The sequence below is a fragment of the Strix aluco genome, chromosome 1 (assembly GCF_031877795.1).
Source record: "Strix aluco isolate bStrAlu1 chromosome 1, bStrAlu1.hap1, whole genome shotgun sequence".
NCBI lineage: Eukaryota > Metazoa > Chordata > Aves > Strigiformes > Strigidae > Strix > Strix aluco.
This window is the reverse complement of record NC_133931.1, coordinates 128638455-128662379: the sequence shown is the minus strand read 5'-3', so window position 1 is coordinate 128662379 and position 23925 is coordinate 128638455. Positions and strand designations below refer to the sequence as shown.

Here is a 23925-nt window from a genome sequence, read left to right as displayed (position 1 = left end):
AAGAGCATGCTAGCTGATTCTCTCCCACTTCTTTCTGGACAAACTAAAAATCTAGAGAACTGCATGTCCAGCGGTTCAGTCGGAGGCATCCTAGGGTTGCAAGACACTGGCATGCAGTTCAGAGCCACTCCTCAGGCACATACTTGGTGTAATAAGAAACTGCAGTTTGGCACACTGATTTTTTGAAAGTATAGATGATGCAGACTACATATGGGAGCCTGAAACAAAGATACTGTAAGAAAAAAACCCAAACAAACAGAAAATTGACTGGTTTTGAAAATTATTTCCATATGCTTACTTAATAATCAAATACCAATTAAGCAAGACATGGTGCAGACAACATAATGGACTCGTCATCAAATCCAAGATTTCAGAAGTGGCAAAAAGTACATTCCTCCATTAAGGTAAGTTAAAACAGCATGCTTCAATCTACTAAAATTCTCTTCATATAAACAAATCACACCCAGCAACATTACTCTTAAGGCTGACCCACTTGAGTTTTCAGTACCAGAAGCTCTGTTCTGTGGAAAGATAAACACACATTTTAACTTTTTCATTTCCAAGATTGCTGCTCTTTTCAGATAGCAATTCCCTCACTACTAAAATTAACAAGCAAAACCCACTAAAAAAGTGTAAAGACAGAGGAGAGAGAATAGTGTGAATGAAAGGGAAGTCTTGAGAAAAACAAATGATTAGCAGAGATATTATGGCTCTCAGGCTTATGTTATGCTGTTTCCCTACTTTCATTTCGGTTTTAAGATGCATCCTTGCTATCTCTTTTGTTGAAAAAGTGTGGAGGAGGGGAAGCTGATACTGAAAATGATAAATGCCTTTGTTCACACACCTGAGAACCAAAGATAGGTTACCTCTGTCTACAGCTGTTTTCCAAATTACTTGTGGCTACACTGAAATACAAAGACTAGCAACTTTTCTATTGATAAGATAAATTCAATATTTCTGTAAAAGTAAGAAATACTGACATAGAAGAAAACAGAGAAGGCTGCAATTAATATCTTGAAATAAGGATATTTTTCATCCAATTAATTGCTCCAATGAACATAGCAAAAAAGGTTAAATAATCTGAAAAGTCTGGGGATTGTTTAGGGATTTTTGTGTTTTCTATTAAGCTTTAAGGCTGCTGTCCACAATAGTCTCATTGAATTAATAGTCTTGTTTTTAACTGTGTAAGCAAAATTATACAGTATTAGATGTCCAACTTCACATTTTGTATAAATTACAGCCTACACTATAATGTTTAGTCTATGGTAAGTCTCATTAAGGTAAATTACACAACAGTTGTTACCTTGTGATGCCTGCAACTGTGGCTTAGGAATGACCAAGCTAACTAACAAGGTGTACGAGACTGCATGGATTTCACTCAGCCTTCTCTTTAAATGTAACACAACTGTTCTCCAGCAATGCAGCACCCGTTCCACAGCCTCAACATATTTTAGTTCTCCAAGTACTTTGCCATCTTTGAAACTGTAAGAAAGGTTGTTCCTGCACCCCCCTTTGTTAGAATACGTGACAGCCCTTCATACACTGTAGCAGGTGCTGAAGAAAAATGCTCTTCTATTAAGTCAGGAATGTCACTACTTGGGTCTGAGACAGCAGGCAGACCTTCATCATTTTTGCAAAAGTTTTCTCCAGGGAAAACCATCAGCATGTTTTATTTCCACACTATCAACTCACTCTTATCACAGACCATCATTCTTCAAAGACAGCCATTTGAATAATATTTCAGACTTGACAACAGATGACAGATGAAGAAACATAAAATTAAACACCATGCTAAAGATGAGTTAAGAAAAAAAGGAAAACTAGACCATTATTCCATTAACACTAAGTACAATACAGATTCAGGAACTGGGAAGCACATTTTTACATAAATTCCTGAGAAACCATATACAGAGAAAGTGTTTACAGAAGTAAAAACTGTGAAAGAATGGAAGTGAACACTGTACCAAAATCAGTGATAAGTGATAGTTACTAAAGCCCAAGTAGAGGCAGGTTCTTTAGCACTGGGAGGAATGGCAGTTCACCTCATCACCCACAGGCAAGATTTAATTCTCACCACACCTGTATGCTGTTAAGATTTTATTCTTCTGTCAGAAAAACAGCAAAACCAAAACTGCGTCCTCTCCCTTCTCCCAAACTCATACTTGATCACTTTTTTCAAACCAAGTTAATTTAAAATTGTACAGAACAACAGAACTAAACAGAACAAAATTAAAGATGTTAAAGTGTTTATTTTAGGAATGTTGATAAAAATAAGATGAACATCTTCAATACTGTACATTTGTTTAACGGATAATATACAGCAAGGGAAGTTATTTGAAGAGTACAGAATAAATGGGAACTTCAATTAGACAGGGGAGCAGGAAGAGCTCTTCGCTTGCTGCATCATACTGGTAAGCTATTAAAAATGCTCAATTAACCACCTCTATGAAAAGAAAGACATGACATAAATCACATTTCGGAAATATCAAACAAACAATAAAAGGTTAAAAAAATACTGCTTTCTCACTGTTATGGGTCTGGCTGGGAAGGAGGTAATGGTCTTCATAGCAGCCCATATGGTGTTTTGCTTTGGACGTGTGGCTAGAACAGTGCTGGTAACACAGCAGTGCTTTGGCTTTTACTGAGCAGTGCTCGCACAGCATCAAGATTTCATTTTTCCCCACTCCGCCTGCTCCAGGCAGTAGGCCAGGGGCGGGCCAGAGGCTGGCAGGGGACACGGTTGGGAGAGCTGGCCAGAACTGGCCAGAGGGATGTTCCAGGCCATACAGCATTATGCTCAGCAACGAAAACTGAGGGGAAGGGGGAGCTGAGGTCTGCTTCTGAGAGGCAGCGTTTGCCTTTGCAGGACTTGTTCCCCCCCTCCTCCTTTTCTTCACTTATTAAACTGTCTTTATCTCAACCCAAGAGCTTTCTCACTTTTGCTGTTCCCATCCTCTCCCTCAGCCCACTGCAGGGAGGGAAGGAGCAAGGAGCTGGGTGGTGCTTAGCTGCTGGCCAGGGTCAACCTTGGTAAACTGCAGAATTGTGGCAGCTTTTTTTTTTTTTTTTGTTAATGATACATTAGGCTGACAGAAGAAACTGTTCACAGACTGATGTTTCTCCTTAAATTTAGGCACACATAACACTGTTTATTTCAAGGACTACCTTCTTCAAATTTTGCTAACTGAAGTAATTTCTTTCTCACATCAGTGATATATCCAAAGTACATATTAACATTTCCATGACTGAATTGAATTATTCAAAGACAAATATGCTCCCCTCTGTCAACCCTTAGACATTACACTCTAAGATCTTTTTCCAGAGAAAAAAACTCCACCCAATTCTCATACTATGGTAGTACGTAAGAGTGTGCCTGGTATATTTTCTCATCAATAGCAACATGACCTATTTCTGCTCTGTGAAGCTGTGCTTCCATGTTGCCTTTTATTTTTATAAAAAAAGATACAGTAGGGAAAAATATTTAGGAACATGGGAACAACTGTTTTAAGTGGCAATTAAGACTGAACTCAAACACATGACTGTGACTATCGGCCACCTAACATCGAGTAATAGTTTTAAGAGGAGGAAAGATAGTATTTCACACTTAAATGACACCATAAAAAAAAATAAATCAGCAAACATTTCAACAACCAAAAGCATTTATAAAAAAAATAGTTTGAGATGGGTAGAAGATAGAAACATGTATTTCTTGAAGTCTTTGTCCACTCCTAGTTTTACAACCAGGAAGAAAAACCTGGGAAAAAAAGCCCAAAGGGCAAATGAAAACAAACTATTTTCCTGTATTCTGCAGTTACAAGTTCTAGTGGAAGGTGCTCAGCTTTATTCATTCTCAAATCTGCTGTATGGATTATCAGAATCCTGGAGAAGACCTGTAAAACAAAACAGGACCACATTTATCATTTTCTTACTGGTATTACATAAAACCCTGAGTTACTGAACTCACCGTAATAGGTACTCCATATAACAAAACCAAAAGGCAATTCTTGTAATAGTTGCTCTATTACCCAAACACTGAAGTGTAATAATAAATTGAAAGTGTTCTTAAGCACTCTCTCAGACTATAATCATGAATAGGTATTTCATGATTTAGCAGGGAGAGGACATTTCTCTATGAAAAATTCTTACAGAAAAAAACGTTTCTCGTTTGTGAGGTATACCCTACAAAATGCATTTGTGAGAGTCAAGTCTACAAAAATTTAAGCATAGAGATGGCTCAGGAAGAACAGATTCAGACTGACCAGTTTATAAGTTAAAGTTACTGTAGGATCATCATCCTTTTAAAATGTAAGATGCTGCTATTTTGACTTAGTTCTACTTCGATTATACACAACCATCTGTCACATGCAGCCACTTACAGCATTTCCGCAACAGGACAATAATTTCTAAGAACAAATGAAGATCACTTCTACATGTATTAAAAACTCCGGGGACCAGAACAAGAGCATGACTTAATCCAGGTTGCAGCATGTTTCCATCATGAAGATTCTTAATGACTTTACCAGAATCCTGTCACAGAAAGCATTGCAAAGCCATCCAATTACGCTAAGTTTCTGGACATGCATACCATCTTCTGTAAGGGTTAGCTGAGCAATCACTGTTCCATACAGCAATTGTTTCAAAGAGACTTTCAACCACACACCAGATTTGGGCTAGGCAGAAGTGCATACTAAAAACAAAGGCATCCCATAAGAGTTCAGAGGCTGACCTTTTGTTGTGAAAGAACAGGAACACTACTGCTATCTTTTCTACTGAGATTTTTGTACTGATGTCTGGCAAGCCTGGACTCTTCTCCAGCTCATTTGTTTAGGGCAAAGAGGCAGAAGACGGCTAAGCCAAACCACCCCAATTCACAAATGTTCAGATCCACAATAGTGGAAGAGAAAGATTACACTAGTCACTGCCAGATCTTGTAAGAAGCCCCCTCAGACCTTTTCATACCGTACCTCTTTTCCATGTGCACTTGCACACAGATACTGAACATTCACTGTTCTATCTAAAAGTCAAAAGCTAATGGCACTGAAGGAAGACTATACTTTTGTCTACCTTGTTGCAATTTTGAACTGCCAGGTTACTTTAAGATGTCAACCAAGAAGCACAACTGCTTAGTGTTGATTATTGTATTAGTAACTGCAACTACCTACCTGATAGTGAATAGCAAATATTAAGGAATAAGTTTGAAAAATCCTATAATTACTCAAATTTACAAGATTACAAGCAGTCAACTTGTAAAAGTTAAAACCAAAACTATACATAGTGGCCCTTATTTATCAAAGAAGGGGTAAGCCAGTCACATTTATAAAGCTTCAGCCAGGTAACATGAAATACAGTCTATTTACCTGGTATAGTACCTTGCGTGAAAGGTACTACCCCTTTCTGTAATTACTTTTTTAAAAAAGAAATCTTAAGTATTTGTGCAATAAGAACATGGTTAGATGGCAGCATTGTCAAGAATTATATACAATATTTTGAGATCTTGAAATTTTTATATTTTTAAACTCTTAGAAAGCAGTTACTTCTCAAATTTTACTCTTGCCTTTCATGGGTTTAACAAAGAGCTGTAATGTCCATTAAGTCTACTCTAGCCAACAAGTAAGCTTATACACCAAAAAACTCTTATCCTTGGCCTACCATTCAACCTTTACTGCCTTCAGGTAACATTCCTGCATTAATATAAACTCAACCCAAATACAGAACATTTACTTTATTTCCAGACCACCTCCACTCCTTCCTCCAGACATGTTAATCCTTTGGCAACTAGGATCTATGGATCCTAATATATTTAGTTACCTGAAAGACAACTGAGCAGTCCAATTCTCACAAATTTTTGCAGCACTTCTTTATTTCACTCCTTCCAAATACAAAACACATCTACGTGACATTTAAAGAAAATTAGCAACAGTATTGGAAATTAACATTTTTATTACAATTGGCATTGCCTAAGCTCCCTACACTCATTAAGTTCCACTTAGAACACAAGGCACCAAACTTCAAAACATTTTCCACAGAGTGGCAAGAGGTGGTACCAGATTCCCTGACAGAATTAGTTTAGGTTGCATACTTCTCTATGTAGCTTGGCAAGTGCTTATTACGTGTCCTGTATTTCATTCAAGATACATATTTGACACTTGATAGATCTGAAAGTAGCACAGTAAAACACTAGACACTGTTCTCTTTACAGCTTAAACAGCTGAAATCCAATGGAAACGATGTTTTACATCCAATAGTGCCAACTCCAAGTTAATCAGAGGACAGTGAAAGACTCCTGATAAACCTTTCCTATACCATTCAGGAGCAAATATACTTTTAGCTCCCCTTGCCCCAAAACACTCAGCCAAAAGTCATTTTAGATAACTAGTCCTCATATATCAAGTGGAAGTGTCATTTTACACGTTATTGCAAATGCCATTCCCAGTAGTACTTGCTTTAATTTTACTGAATTATGTTTAGGAGTGAACAGATATAATCACCACTGATCAGGTATTACTATGTTTAACTTAAAATTCTCTGTTTTATTAGACAATATTGGAACTAAACAGGTCTTAAGAACTATGGGTCAATCCAGCGTGAGTATTATTGGTCATGACTTCAGAAATTAATCTCCTGGTAAAGAAGGTATTTCAAGAGAAATCCTTCCAAATGAGGATAACCAGAGGTTACAACATCTGATAGACCTTGCTCTGAGTCTTGCTCTCAATTCTGCATCCAGTGTTTAAGTTTCTTTTATCCTCAGCATTCTAAGTACATCATAAGATTACATTAAGTGAGAGAAGGGAGGCAGCAGCTCGCCACTTGCACCAATTCTTACAGAAGAAGTTGTATCAGGCTTCGGGAAGTGGACAAAAACAATCTGGAGACATACAAAAAAAAGGAGCATGACAAAAAGCTCTTGGCAGCTGCCACAGTTGCTCTTAGCTGTGACACTCAAAGAAGAGCTGCAAGCCTATGCTAATTGGATAGCATGTCTGGTTCAGCTAAAGCTCATGTGCTGCCTTGAACCAGACGTGAGTTGTCTCTCTCGACTGTTTCCCATTTGACATGAGAGCAACTACCCAACTTGTAATTTACACTTACAGATTCAGAGAAGGTAGATGTTTGTAGCTTCAGCAGTCTTGTTTGCAATAAAGTCCATTACCTATTACTGCTGAACTTGAATATTGACACACAAGACACAAGAACTTCTAACAGCTTAGTTCTATTTACCTTCATTTTGACTTAAATGTTTGACCTACTTAGCAGTATTTAAGAAACACTCAAAAATCTGAAACGTATAGTAGTCAAGTATCTTTCATTAGCTTCTATGAAATAACAAGGCCGCCTAATATGTATGAAATGACAAAGCAATCTAATACCTCTTTCCAGCATACTCATTTATATTATATACTATGCTAACTATGCAGCTTCTCAGTCACTGAGATCTGACTCTCACATATCAGCACTGCCCAAAACTAAAATTAACAAGTAAAATACTTACAAGAGATTATATATGCCACAAAAAAAAGAACTCGTTTGCTGCATGTCTTCACCCCTTATTACACTTTTCCTCTTTATTTTTAACCCCCAGATTAACAACTCTATTCTTAACTAAATCGCTTTAAGTGTATACCAATACAAGGTTTCCCTAATTTGCATTCAGAACACTAAAGAAGGTCAAGACAAAGTATCTATCTTGAACAGAAGGAACATTTACTGTGACAAACTACTGAATATAAAAATCAACGTCTCACATAAAATAAAGGAGATAGGATTACATATCATTAAATTAGCTGATCAAAACATTTGCAGAACTGGAGTGGTGTGGAAGCCTAAAATCATGAAAGGCAATAATTTTGTAAAAATGAAGAGAAAGAATCCTTCCACTAATACCAGGCAAAATCCTGAAATAAATAATAAAGCAGCTTCTCACTAATGCTATACTGAACATACAATAGCAGCAAATGCAGCAGCAATTAAATTGTAGTTCCTTTGTATACTACACAAGCTGCAAAGTGCTCTGAATTCTACTTTAAAATTTTCTAACAGTCAACATATAATTTGTGTAATCATACTGCATTCATATATGTGAGCAAATGAAAAATACTGTAAAATTGTGCAACAAAGAAACAATTCAAAGTGTGTATTCCTGGTTGCTAAAGCTCTCTATTGCTTCCAATGCTCCCAAAGGACTGTGGCTAGAGTGACACCTGCAATGCATTATAAATGTGTAATTACCATTTAAATGGGGCAAGGAAAGCTGGTGGATGAAATGGGAAAAGGCATTCCCTTAAAGCCAACCAAATACTGAAATTTCAGGCATGATCATCTTAATCTACAGTCAGGTTAACAAAGTCATTGTCATTCTGCCACTCATCCATGCCTAGTTAACTGAGAATTCTCTCTGAAATGCGTAAAAGTGTAAAATAACCTAGTGTCTCCATAATTATTTGCAGCAATTTTTATAAGATTATGTTTATTATGCTAACATAGGTATTTACTAGACAGTGAAAAACAAAGACAGAAGATCCAAGGCTATAGCAAGACCTACTCTATTATGTCTCACTGAATTATTTTGACAATCATTTGTCTGCATGTTATCAGAACATACACTATATATATCAGCAATAATATTTAGGGATTTCAGAATTTATACATATTTTGTCTTTCATTTTCCCTCAGTTATGTACATCCTTTCAAAATGTGCCAACTACTCATGTAAGAGTTACGATTTTCTTTAGGGCAAAACCAAATTATGTGAATCCAGGCCTCAAATTGATACATCTGATAATATAAATTAATCTTAGCATATGCAATAAAGCAAAGCTGACATAAATAAATTTTACATAGAAGTTTGCTATTGAAATTTAAGTTTTATAGTTGAATTATGATCTTTTGCAGGTAAACTGCATTGCAAAACACAACTACATGAAGAAGTGAATACACCTGACTCCTTATAAGAAGGTACACCTTCCATTAACACAATGAATGTATGAACTTGTTTCTAATTAAGTCACTGATAGACTAACATGCTCCAAGTGGAGGCAAAATGACACTAGCTCTCATACAACTGTGTACTGGCTGCTCGAGGCTTAGATGATCGCACGCTTTGCTGGGTAAAAAACTGGCTGGATGGCCGGGCCCAGAGAGTTGTAGTGAATGGAGTTAAATCTGGTTGGCGGCCGGTCACGAGTGGTGTCCCCCAGGGCTCGGTTTTGGGGCCACTCCTGTTTAACATCTTTATTAATGATCTAGATGAGGGGATCGAATGTACCCTCAGTAAGTTTGCAGATGACACCAAGTTGGGTGGGAGTGTTGATCTGCTCGAGGGTAGGGAGGCTCTGCAGAGAGACCTGGACAGGCTGGAGCGATGGGCTAAGGCCAACTGTAGGAGTTTCAATAAGGCCAAATGCCGGGTGCTGCACTTGGGCCACAACAACCCCCAGCAGCGCTACAGGCTTAGGGAGGAGTGGCTGGAGAGCTGCCAGTCAGAGAGGGACCTGGGGCTGTGGATTGACAGCCAGCTGAACATGAGCCAGCAGTGTGCCCAGGTGGCCAAGAAAGCCAACGGCATCCTGGCTTGTATCAGAAATAGCGTGGCCAGCAGGGACAGGGAAGTGATCTTACCCCTGTACTCGGCACTGATGAGGCCGCACCTCGATTCCTGTGTTCAGTTTTGGGCCCCTCACTACAAAAAGGACATTGAATTACTCGAGCGTGTCCAGAGAAGGGCAACGAAGCTGGTGAAGGGTCTGGAGCACATGTCGTGCGAGGAGCGGCTGAGGGAACTGGGGTTGTTTAGTCTGGAGAAGAGGAGGCTGAGGGGAGACCTCATCGCCCTCTACAGCTGTCTGAAAAGAGGTTGCAGAGAGCTGGGGATGCGCCTCTTTAACCAAGTAACAAGCGACAGGACAAGAGGGAATGGCCTCAAGTTGTGCCAGGGAAGGTTTAGACTAGATGTCAGGAAGTATTTCTTTACAGAACGGGTTATTAGGCAGTGGAATGGATTGCCCAGGGAGGTGGTGGAGTCCCCATCCCTGGAGGTGTTTAAGAGTAGGGTCGACATAGCGCTGAGAGATATGGTGTAGATGGGAACTGGCAGTGTTTGGTTAATGGTTGGACTAGATGATCTTCAAGGTCCTTTCCAACCTAGTTGATTCTGTGATTCTGTGTGCATAGTATAGCTACCAGCAAGATTTGCTGAATTTGGTGGATGTATTCCGGAGGCACGTAATTATACAATTACTTTCCTCAGGAAACTAAAGTACTCCAACAAGATCCAACAAAGCATTCCGCAAAGGTCTGAAAGTTAAGCACTGAGAGAACTGTCTTCACTAAAATGTAGAACCATCCAGAAACAGACAGGTAAACTAGTTTCACAAGCAGAATATAACAACACAGCCTTTTGAAACATCATTTAACCCCAATGCAGTGCTTTGATACACTAACTTCTATACTGAATTCAGGACCTTGTTCACTCTTCTTTGCTGCACTGCCTCCAGGAGATGAAAGAGTTATATGTGTATCTGTGTAGATTGCTGCCGTGTTATTTTGGAGACATAGCCATTGTCTTAAGTTCTTCACCAGATCTATCCCAATGATTCAGCCTTGTTGAAACTGACTCTAAGGTCTCTTCTAAGGAGAAGCAAACACAAAAAGTGTGTGTTTTATGATGCTGCTTGGATTGTTGTTTTTTTTTAAATCTGGACTATTGTTGTCAACCACTCAAACCTCTTGAAACTGAATTGTGGTTGGGATACAGGGTCAATTATCCTATAAAATACCACAGGACTGAAGTTCAACAAAAATTACTTCTAGTTTCTACAACATTCTTCCTCCCGAAGCTCAAGCTTCACAGTGAATTTTTCCTCCATTCCAGCAAAGGAGCATACTTTTGCAAACACTCCCCAGGCAGAGAATTCCCTATAGGGATTGTCTGTATCACTTCTGCATCAGCCAAAGGGCAGGCTGCAGATTCATGAAGGCATTCCCAGACTGCCAATCAGTTTAACAAGAGGATGAAAATTAACAGTTTTGAGTGACTGTTCAAACCCCTAGAATCACCTTCTCTGACATTCGTGCAATTAGCATAATAAAAAGTGCAGCATAGTTTTAGCATATCTGACTCTCAATACACAGTATTATTAACCCTATGAACAAATCAATTGAAAAGTGCAAGCACCGACAAGCCTAGATAATAAGAGCCACCTATACAACACAGCAGGTCCTAGTCTTGTGATATTCTTCTCCTTCTGGACTACAACTCCACTTAAAAACAAAGAAAAAACAACAGTTTTAACCCCTACATTAGGCTGCATACTCCATCCTTGTTTAAGCTTGATATCTGCTAGTCAGTTTATCCTCCTTCAATAACCATTGAGTCTACTAGCCAATTTCAACTAGATTGGTTTGTCATGTTCAAGAACAAACAAAAAATCCCCCCAAAACAGTACTCTTACTTGGGAAGAGATAGAAAGAACTACTTAATTTCAATCAGTATATTTAAATTGCCCTCCCAAGCCAACACCCCATCCAGCACATTGTCTCTTGCGCAGTGGGACAGTCAGTGCAGGAAGAGAACAGGAGAATAATAGTGATGAGATCAGGTGTTCAGGTGACAGAAGACATGCATCAGTAGGAAACTGGGCTTGATTCCTTCTGCTGCTCATAAAGCAGCTTGTTTCTGGTGTGAATTTAATAATCAGGAAAAAGGGAATCAATTCAGAAAATAATTATCAAAAAAGATTACCACATACCATACTTCTTGCGTATTTCATCATGCTTCAGTTTTCTTTCATGTTTCCTGCAATAAATAAAAGCATCAGAACACTCAGACTGTTTTGAGCTATAAGCAAAATATGGTAATTACATCTGAAAGATGACAGCATTTTTTAAATTAGTATGCAGTTACAAATTTCAAAAAAATAACATTTATCAGTTATATATATTATCTTTCTATATACACTTGATGTATCTGTAAGATTCCCTATAACTTCTCACTAATCAATAACATCAAAATAAGATATATTTGCAACTATAAAGAAAATTGTTTTTTCTATATAGAAGTAATGAATCCACATATATGTACACATACACACACGGAGGTATTCGTCTATACATGAGAAGCAAGGTGCAACATTCAAAGACTCCTTAATACTTTCCATCAGGGAGCATAATTGTAAAATTTAGCTGTGATTACAGTGCACTTCAGAATCCCAATTCAATATAATAATTCTAAAAAGATAAAAGGTGTATTACTCATACTTGCTGTACTGCTTAAATAAAAGTGAAAACGACTAGTTTCTAAAATCCAGCATGGAATCCATGCAGAGAATAAATTAAAATATTGCCAAACTTTAATTATTCACATAAACCAAGTGTCTGACAAGTCAATTTCTTCTTCCCCTTCCTCCTCTCCCTTTTGCAAAGGTGGGGGGGAATGAAGGAAGTTTAAATGGAAATTGTTCCATCATTCCTCAGATGATTTCCCTATACTTTAAAAGGAGTATCTATTTTGCTTAGTGTAAAAAAAACAAACAAAAACCTCCCGCACAACTGCTTCACTAGGATAATTCAGGACCTATGTATTTTGAGAAAAAGACATAGAATTTGGCAAAACGATGTTGTTCTACCAAAAAAAAAATACAGTTTGTTGCCCCATCAAAATTCAACCCATTTAGACAAGTTGTGACTTCCGCCCTATTCTAATTTGCACATATTCAGCAGAAAGCTGTTAAGCACTGACAGCCTAATTCACCAAAGATCCCATCTGCCCTATGCATATTCCACCTCCAAACAATTCCTACTACTAATCAGATCCTGTGTGTCCTCAGAAGCAATTATCCTGCTTCCTACAGAGCTGCAGGGCTGACCTGGCCTTTCCCTGCAACCCCACTTCTGGAGAGCGTGCAGATAAAGCATGATGAGAAAACCAAATACGACAGACTGACTCAAAACCTTCCACTACTATCTCCCAGAGATACCCATCTCCCTTAAATCTCTTTCCACTATTCAGCCCGGACAGCATAGGAAACAAAGCAACCTGGACAAACTGCAGGAGGAGGAGGAGGAGGAGATGGAACTGGGGAATCAGTGTGATGAAATGAAATTCATGTAGAGGAAGAAAGTCAGGACTGCAAAGTTTAAGAGAACAGGAAGAAGAGTCAAGTTTACCTACAGAGGCTAACCTAACCACAGGATTCCTGCTTTCAGTGTTGCAGAAGAGGAACGCATTATATGAGGCAAGGGATCTCAAAGAGAATGGAAATATTCTCCTTAAAGAAGCCTTCTCCGGTATAAAGCCAGACCTATTTCTGTATAGTTTCCATGTGATATCATGTGACCTCAAACCAGGTTTTGTACTGGTGGTACCAATGGCATGTTCTTCACTGTTTTGCACACCTCGTCTGAAATAATGGAGACTCACTGCTACAATTTCAACTGAAATCTCAGTACTTCAGAAGCCAGTCAGAGTCTGCCCTGAACACAGAAAACACTAAATATCTGCATGAGAAGGCGGGGTGGGAAAATCAGGCTGTGTAGGCTTTAAACCTCAAAAACACTTCAGGATACTTCCCTAGGCTATTCAAAACAAACCAAACATCTAAAATCCTTACACTGTTTAAGTTTGAAGGGTAAAACTATTAATATTTGTGCAACTTCAACTGGCAGCCACAACTCTATCATATCACCCATGACTAAATCCTTGTACAGTAAATAAGGCTTAGGTATACATCAACTGAGAAGAATCAGATGCAATTCTGAACAGGCAGTCACTGAAACAGCCACCCAGAGGTGGCTTACTGCACCGTTCACATCTTACTTTATGATCAACTGAAGACACTTTACGGTATTCCGAGTTGATTCTGTTTCTTAATACTACTGCTATTACTTCATCTTCTGCATGCTGTCCCTACTGCTGTAAGCTGAGAAGATATTTTTCCTAATACTAACAATTCACATCATAATTTCCCATACTTGGTTCTTCACAAATGAACTGCATTCCTTTCTTTCCCTGCCCCCCCGCTTTTGTTCTCCCATACCAGTACACGACCAAGTTATACTTGGCAGTCTCTCATTCAAGATCTCATTGCTTTTCATTGGTTTATAAACTTATAACATATAAATCATGGTTTATAAGTTATATAAATCTAACATATAAAAGTACCATGTATTTGCAGCTGCAAATAACTAAATGAGCGTACAGAAAGACTCACTATTTGATGCTATGTTTAAAAATGATTTTTCATGTTAGAGATGACATGAAGTCAAATAAAGGACTACAGCTATCCAATAAGATACCTGTTTTCCTTCAATATTAGTCAAAAACTGAACTCCAGGTTTCCTTCCACTCACTATGAATGCAAACTCTACATATCAGCAGTGATTTTCAACCTTCTCAGTGAAGTGACAGTTAGTTTTCTTCTTGTGAAGACAAGTCCAGGGCCAATGTCATTACCCTTACTCTTCATTCTAACAGCCATCTAGGTATTCCAGAAAGACACTTCCTAAAATTCAGTTTTACAGATACTTAACACAAATCTTAAAAACTTAAAAGCAGACTTTTACTGTGTACCTGAAGAGCCAGAAAATACTAGATGCCGCAATTATCTTGAAGCTTGCAAAATAAAAATCATGCACTATGCAACTTTGGCCTCCTTCCTTTGTTTTTACCATTCAGTAACAGAATCACAAAATGAAGCTCAGGCTAATTCTGTGGTTCCTGTGTTGCCAACTGATCTGAACAGCTGTATATAGACTTACAGAATGGTTTGGGTTGGAAGGGACCTTAAAGATCATCTCGTTCCAACCCCCCTCCATGGGCAGGGACACCTTCCACTAGACCAGGTTGCTCAGAGCCCCGTCCAACCTGGCATAGAACACTTCCAGGGAGGGGGCAGCCACAGCTTCTCTGGGCAACCTGTTCCAGTGTCTCACCACCCTCACAGGAAAGAATTTCTTCCTTATATCTAAACTAAATCTACCCCCTTTCAGTTTAAAACCATTACCCCTCGTCCTATCACTACACTCCCTGATAAAAAGTCCCTCCCCATCTTTCCTGTAGCCCCTTTAAGTACTGGAAGGCCGCTACAATGTCTCCCCAGAGCCTTTTCTTCTCCAGGCTGAACAACCCCAACTCTCTCAGCCTGTCCTCATAAGGGAGGTGGCTCCAGCCCCCTGATCATCCTCATGGCCCTCCTCTGGACCCGCTCCAACTGATCCTGTCCTTCTTATATTGGGGGCCCCAAAACAGTACAGTAGTAGGGGTCATGAAGTAGCTGTATCCCACAAAAAGAAATATACAGGAAAACAAACAGACATGAGGTCAATGCTGTGTCTATTTTCCTCCCATGCTACTTATCTAAATATTTATCCAGCTATTTACATAAGCTATGTGAAAATCTCAACAGGTTGTAGAAAGAAAAGACTACACAATACAATACAGTGTTTTCCTCTGCAGTTCGCTCATCAGAAATGGCTTGCTGAGACTATTAATCTGTTCTACAGCCTGCTACTAGCAATTCATCCTCCTAAGGACTTACAGGAAGCAAGAAATAGGTAGGGCGAGGTGTACTGATTGCTGGAAGCGGCCTACTCCTCATGTTTTCCCATGACCTCCCAGCCACACAAACAGTAGGTACGCATGTTCAGAACACGCGAAATACCCCAGGGTTGCTGCTCTCTCCTGCAATTAGAAGTTTCCCTGTTTCACAGACACACTCCTGAGACAAGCTAGGAAAGAGGACTGCTGCTCTAAGGCTGCAGCAATCATTCTGGCAGAGCGGTCTGTTGCCAGCAATCCTTGTTCCTAGGCTTAATTCAGGAATGGAGTTGGTCTTACCTCTGCGTTGCTAATTGCCCCGTGCAACACCACTTGCTCTGTGTACGCACAGCAAACACTGTACTCCAGAAGTATCAGACTTCCTTCAGATTAACTGCACCAAGAATTTAAAGTGGATACACAAATCACAGTAGAAAGGTTATGGTACACAATCATCCCCTATGCACCTGGTCATGAGCCTTTCCTTTAAAATAAACATAGGTAAGTGTTGATTTAACTGAACAATGTAGCATAATAATGTTATTGTTCTCTTCTAAAGCATTACAGGAGAAACATCACCTTCACACTAGCACTCTGCCTCTTGTGCTGTGACTAGTTAGCAGTGGATTAACAGGTGAAAAATTTCCCTTTTTCCTGATCCATTGCAAGTCTTGAACATCACTTATCTGAGAAAAATGTGTGGTATAACTATGTGTGAGCATATTTCCTAAACTGCCCACCTATTTCTCATCCTTCTGTGCACATTCAAGTATGACACTTTCAGCTCACAAATCAAGATGTTTATGAAAAACAAATTTGCATTCATTCTCTTCTTGGATAAAGTTTGACACTACCTTGCAATGGTGAAAGGGGAAGTACCACTTTCTACTCTGTCCCCAAATAAACACTTTCCTTGCTTTTCTCCCATCCCTGGATTCATGCTGTCCTTACATCCTGTTGATCCCAGCAATCTTATGGATACATGCCGAGACTGTTCACTGAACTCACACAACGGAATAAAAAAACCCTCAAAAACTTCACAGAAATGTGAATAGCTCTCTGCAAAATACATTTGGCAGAGCACAGAGCTAAGGAATGTTGTGCCTTGAACAAGAATGAAAAGTAAGAACGCTCTTTGCATCAGCAGCTTGCAGTTACAACAGAAGTAGAATGCCTTTAAACACAAATGGTTAAATTAGTGCCACCATTACACCCATATATTTTTTCAAAACACTAGTTTTAACTCAACTACACTAGGAGACATATAATTCCCATCTTCCCTCCACAGAAAGTTACTTTTAAGCTTATACTTTCCTAAACAAGTACAAATGCAGAATAGACATTACTTCAACAGTAAGTCTGTTCCATTAATGTGTAGAACAAAGACAATTTGGTAAGTTTAAATTTGGAAAGTTTAAAAGCTACTAAACTGTATTATAGAGCTAGTAGAAAACTAAAATAGATATATTAAAATGCCAGTATGTAATAGCTCAAAAAAAAAAAATCAAAATCACAAAACCAAAACTAACCATTCAAGCTTTGCACTGAGTCAAGCTCTGAGAAACTCTTTGTCAAATGTCCCCATTGTATCCTATTCCAATTCATTCTATTGCCAACAAGGTTTGGAATTTTATATAACGCTGAAGGACACATCAATGTGAGCCATTACAACAGAATCTATTCTGCCTCCTGATATCACAGTGCCTACTTCAGAGCAGTAACCATTGTCAGATTCAGGGCAAACAGTTGCTGTATTTGCTTATATAACCTGGCAGTTCAGAACCACAAAACAGATTTGCATGGAGCGATTGTCCCAGCTCCTGCCAGAGATATGAGTGACAGCAGGTACATCTGTAAGAGAACCTTATTGGCTCCCACTTTTGTGCCCAGTCAGAAACGTAACATGTTTGAGCAAACCAAGCACATCCGCCTAACTGCCTTGTTGTCTTATGCACATTTGTAATAGAGAAACTTAATGCCTTCGTGCAAAGGCTCCACAGGGGGTCTCATCTGGAAGTATGCCTTGCTCCCTGCAGCCCCTGCTCATGTAAACAATCAGAGTTCACCAGAAAACAGCAGGCATCAGCAAGGCAGTGAAGGTGCCCACCTGTTACTTGGCAGCCGAGTATTTAGAGAACATAACCATGAAGTGGCAAATCCAAGATCAATTTCCTTGTCAGTCTGTGGGGGTTCAAACCCACACCTGACAGCTCCAAGACTAGAATTAGTTTGGTTAGGACTCCCCTCTTGTCTTGCTGAAGCTAATCCACTGTGAATCTCCAAAATAAAGACCATGAAATGAAGTATGATTCAAAAGGCACACTGGGCTTGTACCAGGTATCACGGTCCTACCTACAAAAATTGTTTATCTAAAGAATAATATAAAAACCATGAAGAGTCACTGGAGAACTAAGCCATAAACACCCAGATCCGAAGGAATGCTGTTCTCACTGAGCAGCACTGTATCACTGCTGACTCTTGCACTTTTCCACACAGTGCTACAGCTTTAATAGAAAGGACAGAAATATGGAATTAAGTCTGAAGTGAGAGCTGAGCCAAAGTTTTCCATTTCCTGAGCAAAATTTCTAATAGGTATCTCATCAACTTCTCTACCCTTCCCAGCCAGATTTTAAAAGAAAAAGAACCAGTTACCAAATGAATCCAAAAAGTGGTTTTTCCCTCTGAATCCCAGCCTCACTTTGGCATTAAGTCATGCCACAGACAAGCATCAGTCCAGGAGAGACTAGGCAAGACTCCTGACCATCCTTCCTGTTTGCTCTTGGCTGGCACAGAACACTCATGGTACCTGCCAGGGGGAGCATCATCCTGTTCACTCTCTGTTCACTCATGGAAATACAGGGTCCTAATCAGGTTCACAAATCTCACAGTAAGGCCTGTCTTGTAAGAACCTGACACTGTCATGCCTAACTCCACAATGCCTCTTTGTTTAGTACTCCATGCATTCCTTCGAAGGGCAAAATAATCCTGTATCACCAGGAAGCATATAACTATATATCAAGCTGTCAAGACTTACCTCTGAAGAGACTGCAGCCTTCGTTCCTCTCTCTTCCTAGCTAACCGTTCTTCTTCATCACCTGGACTACTACAAAAATAAGGAGTGAAGGAAAGCATAAGAGGAAGAAAAAGCAATTTCACTGCTAGGCAATCACTGTTTAGTCATTTGACTTATTTTCAAAAAGAATTTCTAGTCTGACCCAAGATACTTCTTCACAGCCATGTAAAATTTCATTGCTGAATAAGTATAATTGACAAATTTGTAGAATTGCCCTTTTACATTTTATAATACCCAAATGCTTCACTCACTGCAGTAATGTGCCCTTGAGACTCCACAGAACAATTTAAAGCCTCTTAGGAACAGGTTGCAGACTGTTGCAGAAGCAGGATTCCTACTTGCCATTTTCCCCAGTGTCACACCCCATTTCAGAGTAAGTGTACTGCGCAGGCACGGTTAAGTCCATTCTCACCCCCTGGAAGAAGACTGATGGTTCATAAGCCTTTGATGCCAGAACAATTTATCTTTCCAACAACAATCGCTATCCAATCTCAAGCTGCCTCCAGGAAAGCAGTCTGCATGAATTGTCTTGGCAGCTGCCTTCCCTGTTCTGGAATGAGCAAGGATTTACCTGAGTGCATCAGCTGTGCGATTCCAGGAAATGCTGAGCCTACACGGTACATCTGAGCTGTGCATGTGCAGATATGCTCTGCTGAACGCAGGGACTTAAGCTTTGTGACCTACCTTGGAGAAAGCTCAGCTTCACTTAACCATTAGATAGACTACATAAGAATGGTAGAACTCTAAAGCAAATGCCAAACAATATTTGTTATTTTTTTCTGACAGAATTAATAGCGATTCTTCAGAATCAGTGAATGGACACCCGCCATGCTTCCCCAGGTGCTAATAATTTTTCAAAACTGAATGCACTATCTGAAGGTGTTTGATATGAATATTTACAATATGAATACACCTGCTAATAGAGAAATGAACAGTTGTAGTACCACACATCTGCAGCAAGCAACATACAAGTAAAGCAAGAGTGACATCCAGTGGTTAATTACAGCATGTCAACTGTTGTAACACACAATTCAGAGACACAAGAACTGGGAATCTGAACTCAAGTTTTCCATCTGCTCAATCAGTCCATACATCTCTTTGAACATCTTAGTCATTCAAATACAACCCAGTAATTCAGAATCCATGTAATCTTCTAGTTCCTCCTTTCTTGTTTCCACATAAAGAATTAGAAAAATCTTGGGGGAGTGTAGCAGCAGGAAACAGATGCAACAAGTCACCTCTATTGGAAAACAACATTAGACCCTTTTGTAAAACTAATCAATTCCCCATATTAGCATGTCCAGGAAGACTAGAAGCTCCCATTCTTGGGCACCTTTCTGTAAAATTACTTTGCTAAAGACCCCAGTGTCTTAAAACTATGTAATAGTCTCACTTCACACTGGTGTTGCAAAAAATAAAACTATAGGATTCAGAAAATACATTTCTGCCCTGTAAATAAAAAAGCATTAAATATCTTCTGTTTTCTAGACACTTTGAAGGAATTCAATTTTTCTTCAAAATTCAGAAAGTCTGAAACTGTACAAATAAAAAAGTGGTTGTTAAACTGAAGAAGTTCAAGAGAGTTTATTTAATATAGTGTCATTAATACCAGACTCTTAAAGCCCATTATTTTTATCCTGTGTTGGAACTGAAACAACGCACCAATAGTCCTAGGATTCCTGTAGTAGGGATGGACTCAGGTGAGCCAGCTACATTACTGATGTGGGAATTAGTGCACCTAAGTATTCTCTGTGTTCAAGGAAAATATAAGTAATGGCTTCTTAAACATTGAAACCCCATAGCTTAAAAACTCAGAAGGAATACTGACATTGCTGCAAAACAAGGTTACACCTAAGATGACACATCTAAGAAGTCAGTAAAACAGATCTAATACTACATTTCTACACATTTTCCTTCTTCCAATTCATTAAAAAAAAGTTTCTTTTGTGGAAGAGGAGTCCCCAAAACTGAGGAAGCAGAGAGCAAAAGAATTCCTGCTGAGACTCAGTGGATTTAAAGCCAGCAATATATCAGGCTTCTGTGTAATAATACATTTTGAATCCTCCCAAAATAAGCTGGACCCCACTCTGACAAGACCTTTAAATCCTCTAAGTGTCAGAAGATTAAGCCTGACACTTTTGGAGTCCTGGCATAAGATGACTCTCAACTAACCCTCTATTTTTAGAATTAGATGCTACAGTACTGATTGACAACTTAGCTACTAAAACTGAAGTCTGGCACAGATCTCCCTTTTCACAGGAATCAAGCTTTATTTGTTGGCATATCAGCCACAGGGGCCTACTCAGTTCTTCTGCGGAGGACATCGACAGATCTTACATAAAATCTAAAACAGTTCTATACATCTTCAGGCAGGGCTTATCAGCACAGGGCTAAAGAGTTATCACTTTGTGCACTAGGACAGATTTGGTAGACCAATCTACCAGCAGAACAGGTGCAAGTATTTTCCTCGGGGAAAAGAGGAGGGAGTGACATGTTATTGACAATTATTTTCTCTTTTCTTTAAAACCACAAGTGTACCATATTTCTCTGGCTTGAAGGTCAGTACTAAACACTGTACAGCTGCATTAAAAACACTGACCCTCAAACAAGAACAATGAATTACAGATATGTGAAATAGTACAGAAATTATATTAGATCAAGAAATAAGGTCCACATTTTGTTCACGTGAGAACTACTGAAGGACAAAAGGAACAGAGCTAGCTGAAACTACACTGACTGGAAACCTGAACTCTAAAACGTCAGTAATAGAAGGAAGCATATTGTGCTGTCCCGATAAACAAAGCTTTCCAGGCATTTCACTAGGGAATAAGCACTGGTCACTTCACATGGCAGCACTGACTTACCTATTTTAGCTACTCATCAACTATTTTCCTCCTTTTGAAGGATATTAGCCAATGAGAGAAATACACCAGTAAGATAAGTTTTACACATCCTCCAAGGTCTAAAGAACATTTAATTTTTGCAGTATTACTTTACTTGAAAACAAGTCATTCTTAGTATCTTAGAGTAAAAAAGCATCATCTCACACTTAGAATATTTTGTTGAATTGGCAAAGACAGCTAATTACTTAGATACTGACTGCTGACAGATCCTAGAGCAAATTCTGAAGCATGGATACCAAGTGCTGTAGGACACTGTTCCTCAGTTACTTGTTACCCACCTGTTCCCTTTTTGCTGTACCATGAGCTTGCCTTGAAAGACATTACTTGTTCTGTTACCACAAGTAGCAAGTATTTATGTGGCCATGGAAATATTTCATGTCCAGTCTTAACAAGGAAGTATAAAATGTAGACGTGTAAAGCAATAGCTTATGTAGTTATAGCATCATAGATGTGTTCTTTAATAACATCATTTCAATGCCATTCCAGCATTTCCAGTTATACTGCCTGTCACTGAACACCTCTTTTTTGTTGTCTTTCTCAAACAAATACAGCAAAGTGACCAAAACTGCTTCCAAATTTAAAGCTTCTTAGTATACTGGAGAGTAAAAATTGTAGGTAGGTATGGAAGACCAGCACCCGAAGTTAATAAAGAAAACAAATAGATGTATTTACCTCCTGGAACGCCTTCTGCAGTAACAGCAGTAACAGCAACAGACTGCTACAGACACCAGAATGAGTCCAGCTACTACAGCTATGGCAACAATTAAAGCCTCAAAGTTTACTGAAAAATATGAATATATTCAACTTGTTAGACTCCAACATCAACATTTATCTTTCTGACAATTCTTCCCCTCCTTCCCAAGCATTTTTTCATCTCTGTATGCAAAAAAAAAAAAAAAATCAAGCACACTTCTGTGCAATTACCCCAGTTAAAACTCAGCATACCACATTCAAATTTTGCTACTATGCATAATCTACACTGAACATACATTAAGTAAAATTGCTCTTTACCTATACCAAATTAAGTCATCCTGTAATACTTTATAGGATACATATCTGTGATTCCACAGTTCCACCCTCCCAATCATGACCTTAGCCCATGTACAGCATGAACAAAAAAGTCATATAGATGCAGCAGTATCATACACACATTACACGCAGCAGTTTGTCATCTTATTTCATTTTGCTCTTTCTCAATGGCAGATGATTTGAAGGAGCCAATATAAAACTCTCAATAAAATTGCTAAGTCAACTTCTACATCTAAAGAGCAATTAACAAATGGAGAGGGGGCTATTATTCCAACAGCATACACTATAACAACTGTAGCTGGTCTAAACCAGGACAGGATCGCATTCATAAAAAAAGAATCAGAAACCTGATCTCCTAGGAAAAAAAAAAGTGAGACCCAAGAAGAAAGCAAACAGGGATGATATAAGCAAAGCTATAGACACAACTTTGAGGAGTTATTTAAAGGACCTAACAAAGGACAGAATGAAATCATTTAGGGAAGTTTTAACAACAGAGATAAAAACTAAACACCTCTCCCCACACATACCCCACGCTGTCTATTTTAAAGCAGGATGGGGGAGGGGGCAGGGAAGCTGTCTCTTCTCCCACATAAATCTCTCTGAACTGTCAGATTCAGCAGCTTCATGGTGCTGCAGCAATACAAAGTAGCTGCAATGCACTTTTTACTGCTTCAGGGCACTAGTGATAAGACAGTCAAATTTAGCAACTGAAGTTCAGAGGGCCTGTCCTCTCTGATCACATGCACAAGCCAAAGAATCTGTTACTCCTCTACAGATCTTACCAACTCACATCTGCTCAAGGCACATCCTTCACAGATCTTGCCAAAGATTAGATCCTAGCAAATATTTTTGCTTCTATGCTATAATTTACTTGGTGCGGTTTATAATACAAATTAATACATCACTTCTAGTTACAATACACAAGTAAATTCTGAACATATAAGTTCTGAAGTAACACATTTCACTATACCACTGTTACTTCCCTACAAGTTACAAGCGATTACATATACTTCATTCAGCGAAGTAAAAACAAAAAATGGTTTTGATCTCCATTTCTTTCAAAGTATACAATTTAATTGAAGCAAAAAAATATTTTGAACCTATTAAAGTGAAGAAAAAGACTGTTTTCAGTCTGCATTCCTGTCTCCACTATTTCATTTGCTTATTATTCCCAAAAACCAATATAATTAAGCTACTTTGTATTATGTTGCTTCTATACAGTTCTTTTTTCTTCACTCCTGATTAATAATCTGTCAGTGCCTTATTCCATATAAAACTGTAACTGAACGCCAGGTATTTGTTTTTGACTTAGAGTTGCAATATTCACCTTCATTTTCAGCAACACTGAGCCAACGCTCTTCATTTTATTTGCAAAAAGAAAAACCACC

The 23925-nt window shown here is 38.8% G+C and overlaps 1 protein-coding gene across 1 annotated transcript in view; it reads right to left on the bottom strand.

Moving 5' to 3' along the window:
* Positions 1 to 2229: 2229 nt before the first annotated feature.
* Positions 2230 to 23925, bottom strand: part of LOC141927859 (pituitary tumor-transforming gene 1 protein-interacting protein-like) — a 32737-nt gene continuing 11041 nt past the window's right edge. The window contains exons 4-7 of the mRNA XM_074835194.1: positions 22181 to 22289; positions 18567 to 18635; positions 11748 to 11794; positions 2230 to 3890 (exon numbers count right to left, since the gene is read on the bottom strand). Coding sequence (XP_074691295.1) covers positions 3841 to 3890; positions 11748 to 11794; positions 18567 to 18635; positions 22181 to 22289 — 275 coding nt within the window. The 3' untranslated portion in view covers positions 2230 to 3840. The remainder of the gene's footprint in view (positions 3891 to 11747; positions 11795 to 18566; positions 18636 to 22180; positions 22290 to 23925) is intronic.